At 38.3% G+C, this 15540-nt stretch overlaps 1 protein-coding gene and 1 pseudogene across 1 annotated transcript; one reads left to right on the top strand and one right to left on the bottom strand.

The window, feature by feature from the left end:
* The first annotated feature begins 1251 nt into the window (after positions 1-1251).
* On the top strand, positions 1252-5487 carry LOC140928346 (cytochrome P450 10-like; annotated as a pseudogene).
* A 3524-nt stretch (positions 5488-9011) lies between these two features.
* Positions 9012-14563, bottom strand: LOC140928345 (galactosylceramide sulfotransferase-like). Its single transcript, XM_073378084.1, has 2 exons — positions 13920-14563; positions 9012-10809 (listed from the first exon to the last, which is right to left on the bottom strand). Exons 1-2 carry the CDS (start codon positions 14033-14035, stop codon positions 9744-9746), a joined length of 1182 nt encoding a protein of 393 aa, XP_073234185.1. The 5' UTR covers positions 14036-14563; the 3' UTR covers positions 9012-9743.
* Positions 14564-15540: the final 977 nt, after the last annotated feature.

Raw genomic sequence — 15540 nt, 5'->3', positions numbered from 1 at the left:
AACAGAAGAAAACAGGAACAAAGGTAAGCGTATAATTTGTCATAGAAACTTGGTTTGTGAAACATTCCTTTAGCATAAGAAGAGGATTCAGCAAACAAGTCTGGCCACTTCGATGGTACTCCATAGTTTCACTTATGCTTACGTGTCTCCAACCCGATAAAATACTCGTTCGTACTTGTCAAGATTATCAAAAGTGTATCAAAAATTTGGGGCCAAAATAATGGATAATAAGGTCGCGGAAATTAAAGTTCCCTACAATTTTTTTCGCGACTTAAATTACAAATCACGTTCACTTCATGAAGCGTTAATAAGGCACTCACCTTCTACTGCATGATAGGGAGTGGGTAGTGATATGACATATTGAATATCAGGCAAATCGATAACATACAACCAAAAATTATAATGGTCACAGAATAGACTCTTGTGGTACTCCACGTGTAATTTTCTTTTTAGATGATAGCAGGCCATTGACGAAGCATTACTGCTTTCTATTCGTCAAGTTTGAAACGCTCTTTCATATTTCCTAACAAGATGCTGTGATTAATTGAGTCAAGAAATTCTGCGCCATTCAATTTACTATTATCCACATTCTCTAGCCATTCATCATATTCAATTGTTATAGCTAAGGAAAAACCTCTAATGCTTTGCCCAATACAACTAAAATAGAAATGACACAATAATGCTCACATTGCCGTCTGTCACCATTCAGGCGTTTACACGCGTACACTTCCATTCGTTTTTATAAATGCCTGTTGTAAGGGACCGATTAAAAATGAACAACAGCGAGGGTGGAATGATTCTCGTAGATAGTTTAAAAGTAGACCAATTGAGATAGATTAAAATTCATACTTGGCTCCGAGGCTTGGGAGAAAAGAGCATGTTAAGAAAACACCTCGACTTTCAGGGAAGAATGGTACATTTCTTTTGTATATTTCCTCAAGCCTCGGAGCCAAGTACTAATTTAGATTTATTTAAATTAGTGTGTTGTGGCAGGAATTACATATCCAAAGAAGTGGCTCCGGTGCTATATATTAATAAAAAAATTAAAAAACCTGAGCTTTAGATTAAAATCCGACCCTACAATTTCACTGACTCATAGCTGTTAAGAGCCACAAGGGATGATGATACCTGCAGGGCTACCTTCTCCCCCTCATTACAATGCCTTTATCTTTTCGTGATCGCGTGACAATTCTGACAGGCCTGACGAACTGGAGGTTGTTTTGTTTGTGCTCAGTCACGTATTGGAAGTTTGCAGTCCGTCCACCTTTCTCTTTTCAATTCTTCTTTAAAAGAAACCTGCCTGTACGTATACAAGCGGGCAGGTGCCTTCTGTTTCGTTTCATGCAAGCTCAAGCCACGGAGGGCATCGCGGCAAAACCGTTCAAAGAAATCCCAGGACCAAAGGGTTTGCCGATCATTGGAACACTCCTTGATTATGTTCGCGATCAAGGAGAAGTAATGAGTGGTTATAAACGAATGCACGTTATGCAGCAGCAACGGATTCAACAGTTTGGATCGATTTATCGAGAGAAAATCGTAAACTTTGAGACAGTGGCCATCTCGAATCCCGATGATGTGCAGTTCCTGTTTCGAGACGAAGGAAAGTGTCCAACTCGCCAACCAGTCTTCCCGCTTTGGATGAAGTACAAGGAAGAGAGAACAGCCTCTCGGATTGTTCAACTTGTAAGTCTTCTTTTCTTATTTCTACTTACAAGTCAATTATTTATACAACAAAAATGGTTTCCGGTGATCAATGACACGAGGCATGTCTAAAACTCTTGTACTCGGATGACCTCATTTACAGCCTTATCAGACAATTATACTTAGTTACCTGCAAATGAATTGATCCGGTCGAAGGGCATGTGTATGATGTGCTTCTTACTTCCTTGTCACGACTGTCAATATTATTAATATCGGTATCGATATATTAATATATCAATACTTGTATTTTGGGTAGAACGTATTTCGTAGAGCGCTCAATTCATTTAATTGAAGAGCATTGACTATTAATAATCACAGGAGTTCAGGCCTCAGGAGTAATCATTGATCGTTTATTGCGACAGTGCTGTTTCGTATGGTCCGAAATTGTATGACCACACTCATCAGGCAACTTCAACGGTTGGCCGTTAAAATTAAAAGCTGGGAGTAAAATTTGGGTGGTTGTTATAGGGATGCGTTAAGAGATTGTATCTAGGTAACATATGGATTGTTACTCTAGAGTAAAGTAACTAAGACACAATCCATATGTTACCTAGATACAATGTCTTAACGCATTCCTATAACAACCACCCAAATTTTACTGCCAGCTTTTAATTTTAACGGTCAATCGTTGAAGTTTGTTGATGAGTGTGGTCCTACAATTTCGGATTTTTCTCGCTTAAAACGGTCAGCTTAAGCGAAGAAAAATGTACACACCTTCTTTGTAACGATTTTCCAAGTTTTAGCCGACAAAGGAATGGGTAAGTAAAGTAAACGTTATGAGTTTTGAACTCGAAAACTTTTTCAAATTTGTGCTTGCGTGATTAGCGCGCGAAAAGCCAAACAACTTGACGCCACAACCACGATTACATACTCTCATGCAAACACTCCTCTCGGCCAATCAGAGCGCGCGTACTATCTTAGTTATTTTATAAATCAATATATCGGTATATCGGTATTTTTAATCTCGGGATCGAAGGCTTACATTCATATTCTATTTTTTGCAACAGACGTGGTGAAGAATGGTACAAAGTTCGCCGCATCTTGAACATGAAAATGTTAAAGCCGAAAGTTATTGGTGAATATGCACAAGGATTTAATGAAGTCTCATCTGATCTCTTGTCACGATTGAAGCAAACTCGCGATGATGAAGGACTTATTCCCAACATTAAGGATGAACTCTTCAAGTGATCTTTGGAATGTGAGTTTATATAGCACGTTTTAGCTACTAAAGCTTGAAAAGTCACCATTTGCATACCTCCTATAAATAAACCTTGTTTGCCCTCACCCCCTACCCCACCTCTGACTTAACATTTTGCTTTTACCTTTCTTTTAATTTCTCCAAGGAATTTAAATTCATTCGTCCAGCGAGGAAATGAAGACAATGCAAACACAAAATTGGGTTGGGGGGGAGGGGGGCAAACAAGCTATATTATGGGACACAACGTGCCATTTCCAAGTTATCCCAATCCTCTGTTTCAAAGCGAGGCTAACTCGAAGTCACTGATATGTAAACCATTTTTTTTTCTGTTTTCATGCAAATAAAACTGACTTTCTCGAGAAAGGTTTTGCACTCCGTGGCCTTGGTTTGAAATTGAAGGATTTTGCTACTCGGAAATGGCCTCAACTATATATTCAACTCCGTCAGTCTTTTTGCCCTACTCTTTTCAAACGAGACAAGGCGTTTGGTTTTCATTTTTATCTGGGAAGAATAGAATGTCTAATGATAAGGAGACGCAATATGCTAGGAGGCAGTACTTTCTCCTCCGTCAATCATTAGAGACCTTTGGTTTCGAGGACGAGAACGACTACGAGTATGACATTTGACTGAAAGCTTTTTCGCGTATTCTCAAAAAATAGACACCCCAGAATTAAGGCTTCATTGTACTTTTGATTCACCCGAAAAGCTAGCACTGTTATCTGTATTGAAGGAAGTCACTTAAGCCCTTTCCCGATCGCAAAATGGTGAAACTTCACTACGGTATTCTCGCTAAATTCGTGGTAGATTGACGACGGCTATCACGTTTTCCCTCCAAAATGACGCTGGCTCATCCACGGCGTAATCTTTCTCGTCCTAGAATCTAAAGGTTTCTATAACAAGGCCTTGAGCGTTGGTTTGGTTGTGAGGAGCTAACCAGTCAGTTTTTTATTATTATTAATTTTTACTTTTTATTTTTTATCTTACAGCGGTAGGAACAGTTCTGTTTGAAAAAAGGTTTGGTTCTTTTAGCAAGTCGCCTTCCGCCGAGGCTGCAAAGTTTATTGAAGCCACAGGGAGATTATTTCCGATAATGTTAAAAGTCTTAACCATTCCAGTCTGGATTGATACGTTTTACAGTCCAAAATTATTTAAGGAATTCTATCGTCATATGGATGCGATGTACAACTTTGCTGATAGGTCCCTTGAGGAAAGGTTGGATGAGTTACGAGGAAAACTTGAAAAGGGAGACATTGCAGATGAAGATGCCGCAGAGTTCTTGACCTTCGTGATCAGCAGAGATGATATTAATTTTGAAGAAATTAAAATAAACTTGCTTGAAATACTGATGGCCTCTATAGAAACGGTATGAATTAGCACAAAATGAACAACCAAATATGAGTAATAAAGTGTCGACGAGTGAAAAAAATATTTTACCCGCGTTTTGTCAAAATTCTGATAATTTGCTGAGTCATCGTGCGCGGCAAATTTCGCTCACAGTCGTGTTTCTTGTTTGTTTGTTTGTTGTTTGTTTTTTTTTTGCTGTTAAAAATTGTGCTTTGAAAAACTTTTTGGAGAAAAATTTAACAATTAAATAAAGAAGAAAAGAAGAAGAAGGGAGGAAACGTAGCGTTTGTAACTTGGATAACGTCTAGCCTTGAGCAGTCAAGTGGTGCTTGGCAAGTTTGTAGTTTTTCTTTCCTTTTTGTTGTATAAAACGAGTAAATTTCATTTTGCCGTCAGTCTGTTCAGTAATGAATAACAGAGCACGTCAATTCAACGTTTGTGACACAATCGTAAGCGGATGGTGTGCAACCGGTTTTCGTTCTTACCACACTTGACGGCAACAGAAAAAGAAGAAAAAGAAAAAAACTCTGCAAACTTGCAATCATAAGGTAAAGAAGAAAAATCCTGAAGTGTGCACTGGTCGACACTGCTTATTCAAGAATTAAACGTAAAATCTCAAAAGAGGGCGATAATCTCTATATTAGAAGTATTGTCATTAGTGCACACGAAGAATCTTTTGTTAAGTTGCATTTACACCACCAAGGTTTTCTTGACGAATGGTTTCAATTGGTCCCATTTCAATATAAACTACTGGGCCCAGTTATTCGAAGGCTGATTAGCGCTTAACCTAGCCTCCCACGCAGGCGTTTTTAGGGGAGCTCGTTTTTCATCCCTAAAAACGCCTGCGTGGGAGGCTACGCTTAACCCGGGTTTCTCTTTCTTGTGTTCAAAAGAATTTTCTCGAATAATTTCCTCTGTTATATTTAGAGCTTTCAATCATCAACTTGTAGACAAAAAGAATTAAAACTGAAATGCTTTTTAAGCTTTCAAATCTGAATTCAAATTTCGCAGTAACCCTGGGTTATCTTAACCCAGCTTTGAACAAGTCGGTCCTTATACTTCAACCGATACTTCTTTTCTGCAGACCTCCATCGCGATCTTGTGGACATTATACTCGCTAGCAAGAAACCCTGACGTGCAAGAACGACTGCATGAGGAAGTCACTTCAGTTCTTAAACCAGGAGAGCGTGCGACAGCTTCCACCATAAAGAAAATGCGTTTTCTATAGGGGTGTATCAAAGAGACTCTAAAATATGTATGACCCCAAAGCTACTTAGAATATAAAGCATGGATGTAAACAAATAAATGTGCACTTCCATGTACATGTACACATGTTGCCTTCTATCATACCCTACCTACATACCTTGTATTTCTACACCCTAACGAGCATAATAGAGGCCCGGAATGTATCTTTTCCCCCCTTTTTTTCTTCTTCTTCTCCCCCTTTTAGTTAATTGATTAATTAATTAAGTAATTTTTTGCGTACTCTCAGTCTGGGTGTTATAGCTTGATGCATGGTGGGTTCTATTACTGAGCGACTAAGAATTCAATAATTTTTATGGTATTAATATAGTCTCGGTTTTCTTCTGTAGGTTGTATCGAGTCACCTATGAAAATACTCGATATCTCTCCGAAGAAATAGTCATTCAAGGCTATCGCATTCCTCCTAACGTAAGTCTGTCAAAAAAACTACCTGCAGGGTTAAGTTCATGAAACAAAAGCAGAATAAAAACAACAACAACAACGAAAAAACATGAATCACAGCTTATCCTTTGGGCAAGCCGCTCTCGCGATTTGCTTACGCGGGGTCACTTCTTAGGTAATGATTTTATTAGAGGATGACTTGACTTTAAAAGTTACTTGCCCGGCAAGAAAATCGACTTGTCCCGGACTACCGGACGGGACTTTTTTCGAGCCCTGAACCTGACACCCCTAGGGTGCTTTTACAACGTATGTGCGGAGTTTTATCGTCACATCGTGGGTTAATTGAATTAACGTTTTACTCGAGTAATTATTTTTAAAGAGTAGCTATTTTGCTAGAGTTCGAAAAACAGTAGCTAACACATTTAAATTAGGCTTGTAAAAGTTTCATAGAATTGACCCCTGCAGTGAAGCTTCGTTTGTTGATGTTGTAATCGTAAACGGAGCAGTAGGCAATTCTTATTCATTAAGTGGGCAACAATGCGTGCAACTTTTCATGTAGAACGCAAAAAAATGTGTTTGATAATAACCAGGACCTAACTAATTATGTGAGACGAAAAGTAAACTCATTCGGCATTATACGCATTCATGTCATCTGTACCGTTACGGATAGCAGGTACATCAGATGAACCAATGAATCCTTTCCCAGGATGGATTCGTCGGTTCCTTTGATGTCCAATGATCCAAGAGATCTTGTATCACTGATCCTGATCCGGATCCGAACCCAGTGGAACGCGTACAATTAACCATTTACATACATTCACTGAAATTTATAAGTTACAAAGTCATTAATTCTTCTGGTATGACCATGTTGATGTCTTGGAAATTGGACCCTTATTCTGTAATGAGACTCAATAGCGGCAGGAGAGGGGATGATGTTCTTAAGGGGGGACATTTGGCGTGCAGTAGCCATAAACCTCTTACAAGCTCCTACTCTCCTGTCACCAAGAGACTCCATGCCGGCCAAGACCAAGGCTTCCGTATAGTCTACCCGACCAAATATTATTTTGAGAGCTTTCCGCCGTACAGACTCAATTAACTCGTCCAGATATAAAGGGATCGCAGCCCAAACTGGCGAGGCGTACTCAACAATGGATCTAACAATACTACAGTAGACTAACACGAGATCGTTAGTGCCCAGTGCTACTCTCTTGAGGGTCCTCAGCAGAAACAATCGCTCAGTAGCTTTTTTATGGATACCTTTCCGGTAGACATTAAGCTTAAAACCTATTTCCTAGACATTTGCAGTGTTTTTTTTTTTTGTTTTATTGTTGTTATTTTTATTGTACAGGACGCCGTGTGGCTAAATTGGAGATGCATCTTCTTCTATCACAGGTATGCATTGTATCCCTTGAATCCACGCTCAGTTGCACTAAAGTTGTCAAATGCGTGTAAATGGGCCTCGATAGCAAATAGCTTTTTCTACAGTAAGTGGGTGTATAGCCTAGCGCGCTTTTTGGACTTACAAGGAATTTCAGGTGGTGCTGGCGAAATTTGTTATTGACCGCCTAAGTTCGCGCAGTTTGTCAAGGAATTTTAACGGAAATAGACGACCCAAATTCTGACAAATCGGGCCGTTGAATTAATGTTTTGTTGCTGTTGTTGTTGTTGTTTTTTTTCTTGTCGCAGTTTTATCTGTAATCTCATCCCGCGTAATTGAATCTTCTCTGGAGGCAACCCTATTTACCTAGAACAACATCTAATCGGGAAAGTGCTCCTCGAAGGGATAATCCAACGAGTGAACAGGGTAAACCTCCTCTTTAGGTAACCCTACGGTACCCTCTTATATAAAAGAAACCGCGAGAAACTCGCGCGGGTAAATCTACATATCATTTCTGTTTCAGTTGTCACAAAACTTCTGGCTTGAGTCACTGAATGAAGCAATTCCAGTGGTTACTTCCCTGTTGACGCCTGACAAGGAGCTCAAGTTAAGATTTGTAGATCGCTAAGCAAATAGTTTACGGACGCTTTATCCTAAAACGTTCATTCCAAAAGATATCTGCAGTCTACGATGCATCCTTGTATTGTCTCTTATTTCTCCCCAGAATATTTCTTTGCTTGTGGGTCTGGGAGGAGGAGGGGGGGGGGGGGGGGGTGGGGTTGGAGGGCTGAGATGAGAAATTGAAACCAGAACGATCGGAAATAGGCAAGTCTAGGATAAACTATTTATTCTGCTCGTCGAAACCAGCAGCTGTTCTTATCGCTCCCGATAATGACACAGTAACATTGCTAATAGAGAGAAACAAAAGAAGTAAACCGGGACGTAATCACAAAATCATCAAAATGGTGGCCAGCAAGAAATGTAATAAAATGGCGGTCCTTTTCACATCGTTTCCTTTGGTAGTTTGCTAACATCTGTTTGCTCTCTTTCGAACAACTGAAAGGTAACTGCAAGTTGTAGACAAGGAACTAACGTTTGAGGTAACGTCAAAATGACATTCTTATTCTGCAATGCTACTTCAGTCTTTGTCCCTTCCACTGAGTTGTATAAAGGACGATCGAGCTGTTCATTGTACTTGGCAATTGCAACACAATTAACCTAATTAAAACCTGCTGTAGCTTGATTGATCGGTTAAGGAATTGAAGAATCTTTCCTTCATCCACACCTCTTCTCTATTACGAACATCCATTATATCCTGCGTAAGCTGTTGCTTTGCTCTAACACCAAACTCTCTCGCATACCTTGTAGGGTCAGGTCAACTACCACAGAGATCTGTAACTAAGTATCAAGAGAGAATAATGGACGGAGAGAAGCGCTCAGTTTAGCCCTTGGGATTTTAGACCAATTAAACGCTTGAAATTAATCGGAAGTTGGTTGCCGGAGAGGACCGCAAACTTGTATTCAGTGTTGTCAAGAGAGAATTCAACAGTCGCCATTACAATAATTATATTCTGCATTTTTTTGCTTTGGGGTAGTCGCGCGTGATCTTGATGATGTTTCAAAGAATCAACTGAAATTTGCGGACGTCCCAAGAATTAGACTTCCGTTTAATTGCAACCTCTAATGGTAACTTATTAAGTGAAATTTACATATATTCCGGCCAATGCCCTAAGATTCCCTCTTTCTCATTATTCTCTTGGTGGTAACGGGCTTGTGCTTCATAGCAAACCAAACGATTAGAGTTGATTTCACGCTACTGTCTACGTAGTTGTCAATTCGTTAATCACTAACAAATTAACACACTTGCTGAAGGTTAAAAAAATTGTGTTGTATTATACTTTCTTCAATTTACATATATTATATATATGAAAAATTTAATTTTTTAAAAGTCTTCCAGAATTTGGTAGAAGAGGTGTTTATATAGAACCAGTTTTACACATTGCTCAATGCATATATAACTGAATCAGTACCTGTTGTGTTGTGTGTATGTGAAATTAAATAAATTTGAGGGGCCCCCACTCTAGTTTTCCTTCCTAGGCCAAAAGAACAACAAAAAGCAACTTGACGCCTATATTTATCGTGTGTTAGCGTTCCTTTTTGATTGCATGAGACTCAACAGTATCCCTATCTATCTATACAAAAATTACACACGCTTTGTCCAAAAAAAGCGACTGCATGTTTACACCCCATGTACCAATAGCCCTTAATATGCAAGTTCACGGCACACGAGCAAATTTCACCACCAATCCTCGTTTTGAAAATAAAAATGAGCGAAGTTTTGAATAAATGAATTTCCAAGGCAGTAAAATTAAGAAGAATACCCACGCACAAAGAGTGCAAGTGCAAAGAAAAGACTTCACAAACGAGGTTCTTGGTGGTGAAATTTATTCGTCTTGCGTCAAAGGCCGTTCAAAAGGCTCATTTGATTGAATGTACAGTGTTGTCAATGTTTTGATAGAACTTAATCAGTTTGTTACGGTGATGTTCTAAGAAAGGTATTTCATTCGTGATCATTCTATTGCAAGTTTCATTCAACTCTTTTGAAATATCGGTTTTTACAGCGTAACCTTGGACAAATCTTCCAGTGTAAGGTTTCGTCAAAAATTTTCCCTTTCTTAGGCAGGCTTCTTCCATGGCCTGTTTTGCTTTTCTAAAAAGTGCGAGGTCCTTGTAAAATTCTTGGCCTTCTTCCTTTATCTTTTCCCAAAGCGTTTTATTAAATGCATCATATAATAACACATCTCCTGAGTTCCACTTCTTTATTTCCTCCCTAGCCCAGGCTGGAACATTTTGCTTTTCCTTTTGCACCCTTTCATTGAGCTTAAAGTAGAGAATGTCCTCCATTTTCCAACAGAGACGTCGTTTTAAGAGGACTAACGACTCATCGAAGTACTCCATCAGCATTACAAGATCAAACTCTTTCTGCAGAAAACGGATGTAGTTTTCTACCACGGTAGAGTTTTCGTAATACACTGGGTCAAGTCCCAGCTCAAACAATGAAGGATTTTTTATCAGGTTTAACGCACCAGATAAGTTGTGCTTCACTTGGTCGAAGTAAAATGCTGCTTTCTGTAGAAAACTGGCCAGTGGAGTCTTAAGCATTCGTATTTCTTTGAAACGTTTACCGAGTCGAAAAAAATTGAATATAGATTCAAAATGTGCTGATGGTTCTCTCAACATCGTTATGTACCGAGTTGTTTCCTTTGGGAATAGCCAGTTCATGGGAGCCTTGTTATACCTTGCGTGATTACATAGGATATTTGGTGCGTTGCCAAACACCGTAGTATAACGAAGCTTGAATGATCGAGGCCAGAAGAAGTGGTAGGCTTTCTCTTGCACAGGAAGAGCGAACAGAAGATCTCTGTCATCTCCGTAGCGATTTAGGATATTAGTCAGTGTGCTTGAACCGGTTTTGTGTGTCTTCAAAAATAAAATTTTATTCACCGGCTTGCACGACGCCGCCCTGTCTCCATTGGTAGATTTACTAAAATAGACACAGGGAAAAACAGTGAGAACAATGTTGAACTTCAATTTTTTAAAAACTTTAAAACAAGTTTAAGCAGAAAAAATAGTATTTTGATGTTTTTATCTTTAATTTGATTTATTCATTTGATTTTGTTTTCCATAAAACTGTTCCCACCAGTAAAAAATATAGTTTGGCCATCCTGTACCCCCTTGCATTGTGCATGCCGTTGTTGGGGGTTCAACTCACTTCATGCTTGTCTTTTGCCGTTTGCGCAGACGCAAAAAATGGACTTTCATTCTAAAGGGATATTTGCAAGGGTGTAAAAATACCTGTTTTATTTCCTTTCATTTTGTTCCATTTTTATCATTTTTTAAGTGTCAGAAAACAGCATTTAAATCGTTTTCCGATATCAGACTTGAAACAATGTTTGGATACCGTCGTTACGTGATCATTTTCTCTTTCCTTCGTGCAATGGGCGTCATAAGAAAATCCTTTTCTGTCGAGTTTAGTGTTATTCCGAAGTGTTAGGGAAAGAAAATATAAATTCCAGTTATCTAAACAACAATAGTTTTGTTCCATACTTACTAGAAAGGCACATCTTTGCCGCACTCTTCTGTCCTGTTGGTTGAACAATTCAAAGATATGTCAGTAGATTTTTTCCTTTTCCTCTATATTTTGTATCGCTTCTTTGTAAGCCATTGTAAATCCTTGTTCACTAATTCTATTTTATCCCAAAGAACCTTTTTTAAATACATTTGATTTGATTGTTTGTGACATGTCACACTATATTTGGACTTCTTTTAGCCGTGGCAGGCTAATTTAGTGTGTTATTTTCCGTGGGCCTGCGTGCAAATTAGAAGTATGTTATTTTTGTATTATTATTATACTGTATTTTGCTTTGATATTTTCGGCTGATAAGCATTATTGTTTACTGAGACCTGTAAACAAATGACAGCAACTAACTAGGCTAGAAAAACACATATTTTAGGCTTTAAAGCAGGTTTGAAATTTGCCTATAGGTTATCGTGCTTTTTGAACATTTCCTCCTTGTAAAATTTTTTTTATCAATAACTTTATGCAGTTTAATTTTTGAGTTAAGTAATTATTCAAATTTTTTGATAGCTTATGTCAAATGTTGTGATGATGACAGTGTATACATTTGATAATCTTTTACCAATTTGCCTTAAACAATGGAATTAAATATATTGGTGCGTCATAAATCCGGCTCCTGAACCTAAACTGAGAATTCTTCTAGCGAAGACGTTCAAATAGGTTACGACTAGTTGTAAGAAAAACTATTTACTGAAGTCGAGTCTGTTTTTCTGTTGGTGAGATTGAAGCCAGTATTATCCCACACAAATTTAGCAAATCTTGCCTTATTTTAGTAATAGTCTGAATATTCTTCAATATATGTAGGGCGAGTATGGAGAAGAGAAATTTGACCTCACGTTACCATCGAAGCAAAATTTCTGGATCTCAAACGTAAGGGCTACCGCTTTGTTCTTTAGTGCAATCGTGCACAGGAAATTCAGTTCTTCCTTTTTTTCGGTCATATTTGCAAGACCACGGATTGTTGAGATCCGGAAATTTTGCGGCCATGGCAACATGACGTAATGACTTCTTCTCTTTCTCTCTCTGTTTCTAGCAAATCTTGCCTTTAAAATTCTTCTCTGTGTGTAGAACTAGCACTGCCAACCGTGGAAAAGTCACTTGAAAATAATTATTTATTTTGTTTCGTTTTGGACATCGCAAACAACGTATTTTAAACATTCGAATGAAATTATTAATTAACTGTACCACGAGACTAACACAAGCAATTCTCCTTTCTGTAACAGGGAGTCCGTGCTCTAAAATCTCCCGTCGATAAATTGCAGATCGTAGAATTGTTGTGAAGACCGTGGCATCGAGCTATCTGTCAACACTTTTGCTGAAAATTCGTTCCATGAAATGAAATTTTTACTACAGTAGACCTAACTGATGGACTATTGAAATCTTAGACACAGCTCTCACTGACCCCTTACCTTGAAAAACAAGTAAGTATAATCAGTATTTGAGTGGAAGTTTCTACTCACATATTCAAGTACTCTCGATGGGCACTTCATAAAAAATGTATCTACTACTTGAACTAAAATATATATGTCGAATATTTGCTAAATTTGGATGAAATAATTTGACGTGGAAAAAAACAGAGGACAAATCTTCTAATCATCGGATTCGTATATTTGAAATGCCCCCCAGAACTTCCCTCGGCAGGGGTATGCCGTTTTTTAACAGAAACAGTGATAAAATGTTTCATCTCTCTGTCGCTTTTTTTGTCATTTAAGTTCAGGTTAAAGATGCGGGTCGGTCTGTAAAGCCTTTCAAAAAGTTGTACTAATCATGTCCCATTTGTATTTCGCGTTTAGCGACATGAGACGCGTGGCTCCCTAAAGATAAAGTATTGGCTAACTGGCAACATCAGTCGCAATATAAATCGAAAATATTTTGGTCCTTCGTCATCTATTTTAGAAAACAGTGGGTGTTTGAATTAACATTAATAGTAAATTTTGTAAAAGCGAAAAAAAAAGGAGAATTGACTTTAAAATATTCATTAGAACTGTCCAAATTTATCAATTCTTTGACACGAGAGGAAGTAAGAAAATGGTTTTAACATTAACGCTTAAGATAATGAAATATATCCGCCCTTAATGAATGTCACACAATTTTCAAACGAAACTAAAACGCGTATTTTCTTGAAATTTCCATTTTTCCCGAGATTGATTAAAAAGATGGCCGTTTAGTAACAATCTGGCTCGTTTTCAACAGCTAAATCATGCTAGTAACTTTTCAGAGTTATGTCAATAACTCGCTGTCCACAATTGAAGTTCTCTAAATGAATGAAATATAAGATGTTCCGAAACACAAATTGTGGTACAGTCATATTTGTATATTGAGTAATTAAAGCTGGCTACAAGACTGAAATAACACGTAGTAAATTTGGTTATGAGGTAAAAGGCGAAATCGAGGTGGTATGAATTTTACGCACGCCACATGTTTTTGCCAAACAACAGCTGATTAATTGATTTAAGAGGGATATCATTGTGTTTTTGACGAGGGTAACGCTCAGTGCAGCAAAAAGTAATACTTACTCAAATCCACAATTAGTTGTTAAGCTGTGAAAACGAATAATCAATCCAAAAAGGAAGGACGATAGAGTTAGTGTCACCACCGTTCTGCGGCAGATTGACACTCTTCGAAAAACCATGGAAGATGTACTTCTCGATCACCTGTTGTTGTCAGAGTTCCAGTTTCAACTTTCAAAATGTACTCATTAGCATATTAATGGTGCTTTATACTCTTGTTTGTTGCGTTTGATTGGACGTCCGGTTCTGTGCTTATTTAAGGAGGTCACGTGGTCCAAATGAGGATCCAACAAAGATATTGGTCGGACTTTCAACAAAATGAATGAGGTAAAAATCCTTGGTGAAAACATCAATATAGCCGAGCGCGAAAATTTTGAATCAGGGAATGATCTACTTAACTTCAACACATGCGAGGTCTCGGTTCTTTCTATCTTTTTAAGTTTATTGAATAAAGATTCCTGTTCATATGCTCCGAAAATAAGAGTAATAGGTGATCAGATGGGTCATGATTGTAATGCGTAATGCAAATTCGTTAGGCTATTTAAGAAGCAATCTAAAGACTTGTGATTAGTTCACCAAACAACGTCCGAACCACGTTTCACTGATAATCGTGTCCTTTGCTCTTCGGTATCTCGTACCTAAGTAGCCTGTTCCAGGCTTTCAGATAGTAGAGCGCGGCGGTAGGTGGGGAGCGAGTTAAGTTAGTTAAGTTGTACGCCGGGAAAACGGGGGGGGGGGGGGGCGGGTTCGAGAGCCCCCTTCCCCCTCTAGTCTCCCCACGTTTTTTTTCTTCGTGACTTTTTCTCCCGCGCTCTACTATCTGAACGCCTGGAACAGGCTACTCGTACCTCTTCCGGAAGGCGACAGTCATCCTTCGGGAGACAATCTTTCCCAGACAATCAGAAACGCGCTTGTAGACCCGAATCCGACTACACTTGAAACGCGATCGCATTATGACTGTTGTACGATCGATCATGTATACAGTGAAACCTCTATTAAGCGGACGCGGACACTAAAATAAACTGTATTTGGCTAATTTCTATTGTTAAAAACTTCTATTAAGAGGACCCCGGACTGAATTGACAATAGTAGTATTGGATTACGTCCTTGAAATACGTACTGCAGTCGATTTTAATGAAGATAAATCAATACATTTAGCTGTCAAAAGTTCACCTAAAAGTCTTGCACAAAGTTCAGCACAACTTCACTGGCCTCCTTAACTACATGGACCTTTACCACAGAACAGAGCAGACAGAGCGGTAACTAGAAACAAATATTTATCCTAATCCCAACTGATAACAAGAAAAAATAAAATGAAAAATAAAATAAAAATATCACAAAACGGTAAAACAAAAATTTTCATCCGCAGTACTCAACAGTAATGTAAATTAAGCTTTCATTTATTGATATTTATAATTCAGGTTCTCGTTGATATACCTATCTCGAGCACAGAATTGAAAATATTTTTGTACCAATTAAGAGATTTTAACCAAGATTGTCTTGGCCTATTTAAACCTGATGGAACGTCATGTGAATGAAGATTAAATTTTCTTTTTTAAGTGACACATTCAATTTAAAAGCTTTTTATCTAAAAGTAACAAGCTACATTTGTGCGGCAGTGCGATCT

This window comes from Porites lutea, chromosome 2, assembly GCF_958299795.1.
Source record: "Porites lutea chromosome 2, jaPorLute2.1, whole genome shotgun sequence".
NCBI classification, from domain to species: Eukaryota; Metazoa; Cnidaria; class Anthozoa; order Scleractinia; family Poritidae; genus Porites; species Porites lutea.
This window is presented reverse-complemented; position numbering and strand designations above follow the sequence as displayed.

Excerpts from the sequence above, each read along its gene's own strand:
- LOC140928345 (XM_073378084.1), bottom strand. The coding sequence starts at position 14,035 with ATGGTTTTTCGAAGAGTGTCAATCTGCCGCAGAACGGTGGTGACACTA. Across the intron at positions 10,810-13,919 it reads ACAACTAATTGTGGATTTGA|TAAATCTACCAATGGAGACA; the intron begins GTAAGTATTACT and ends TGTCTATTTTAG.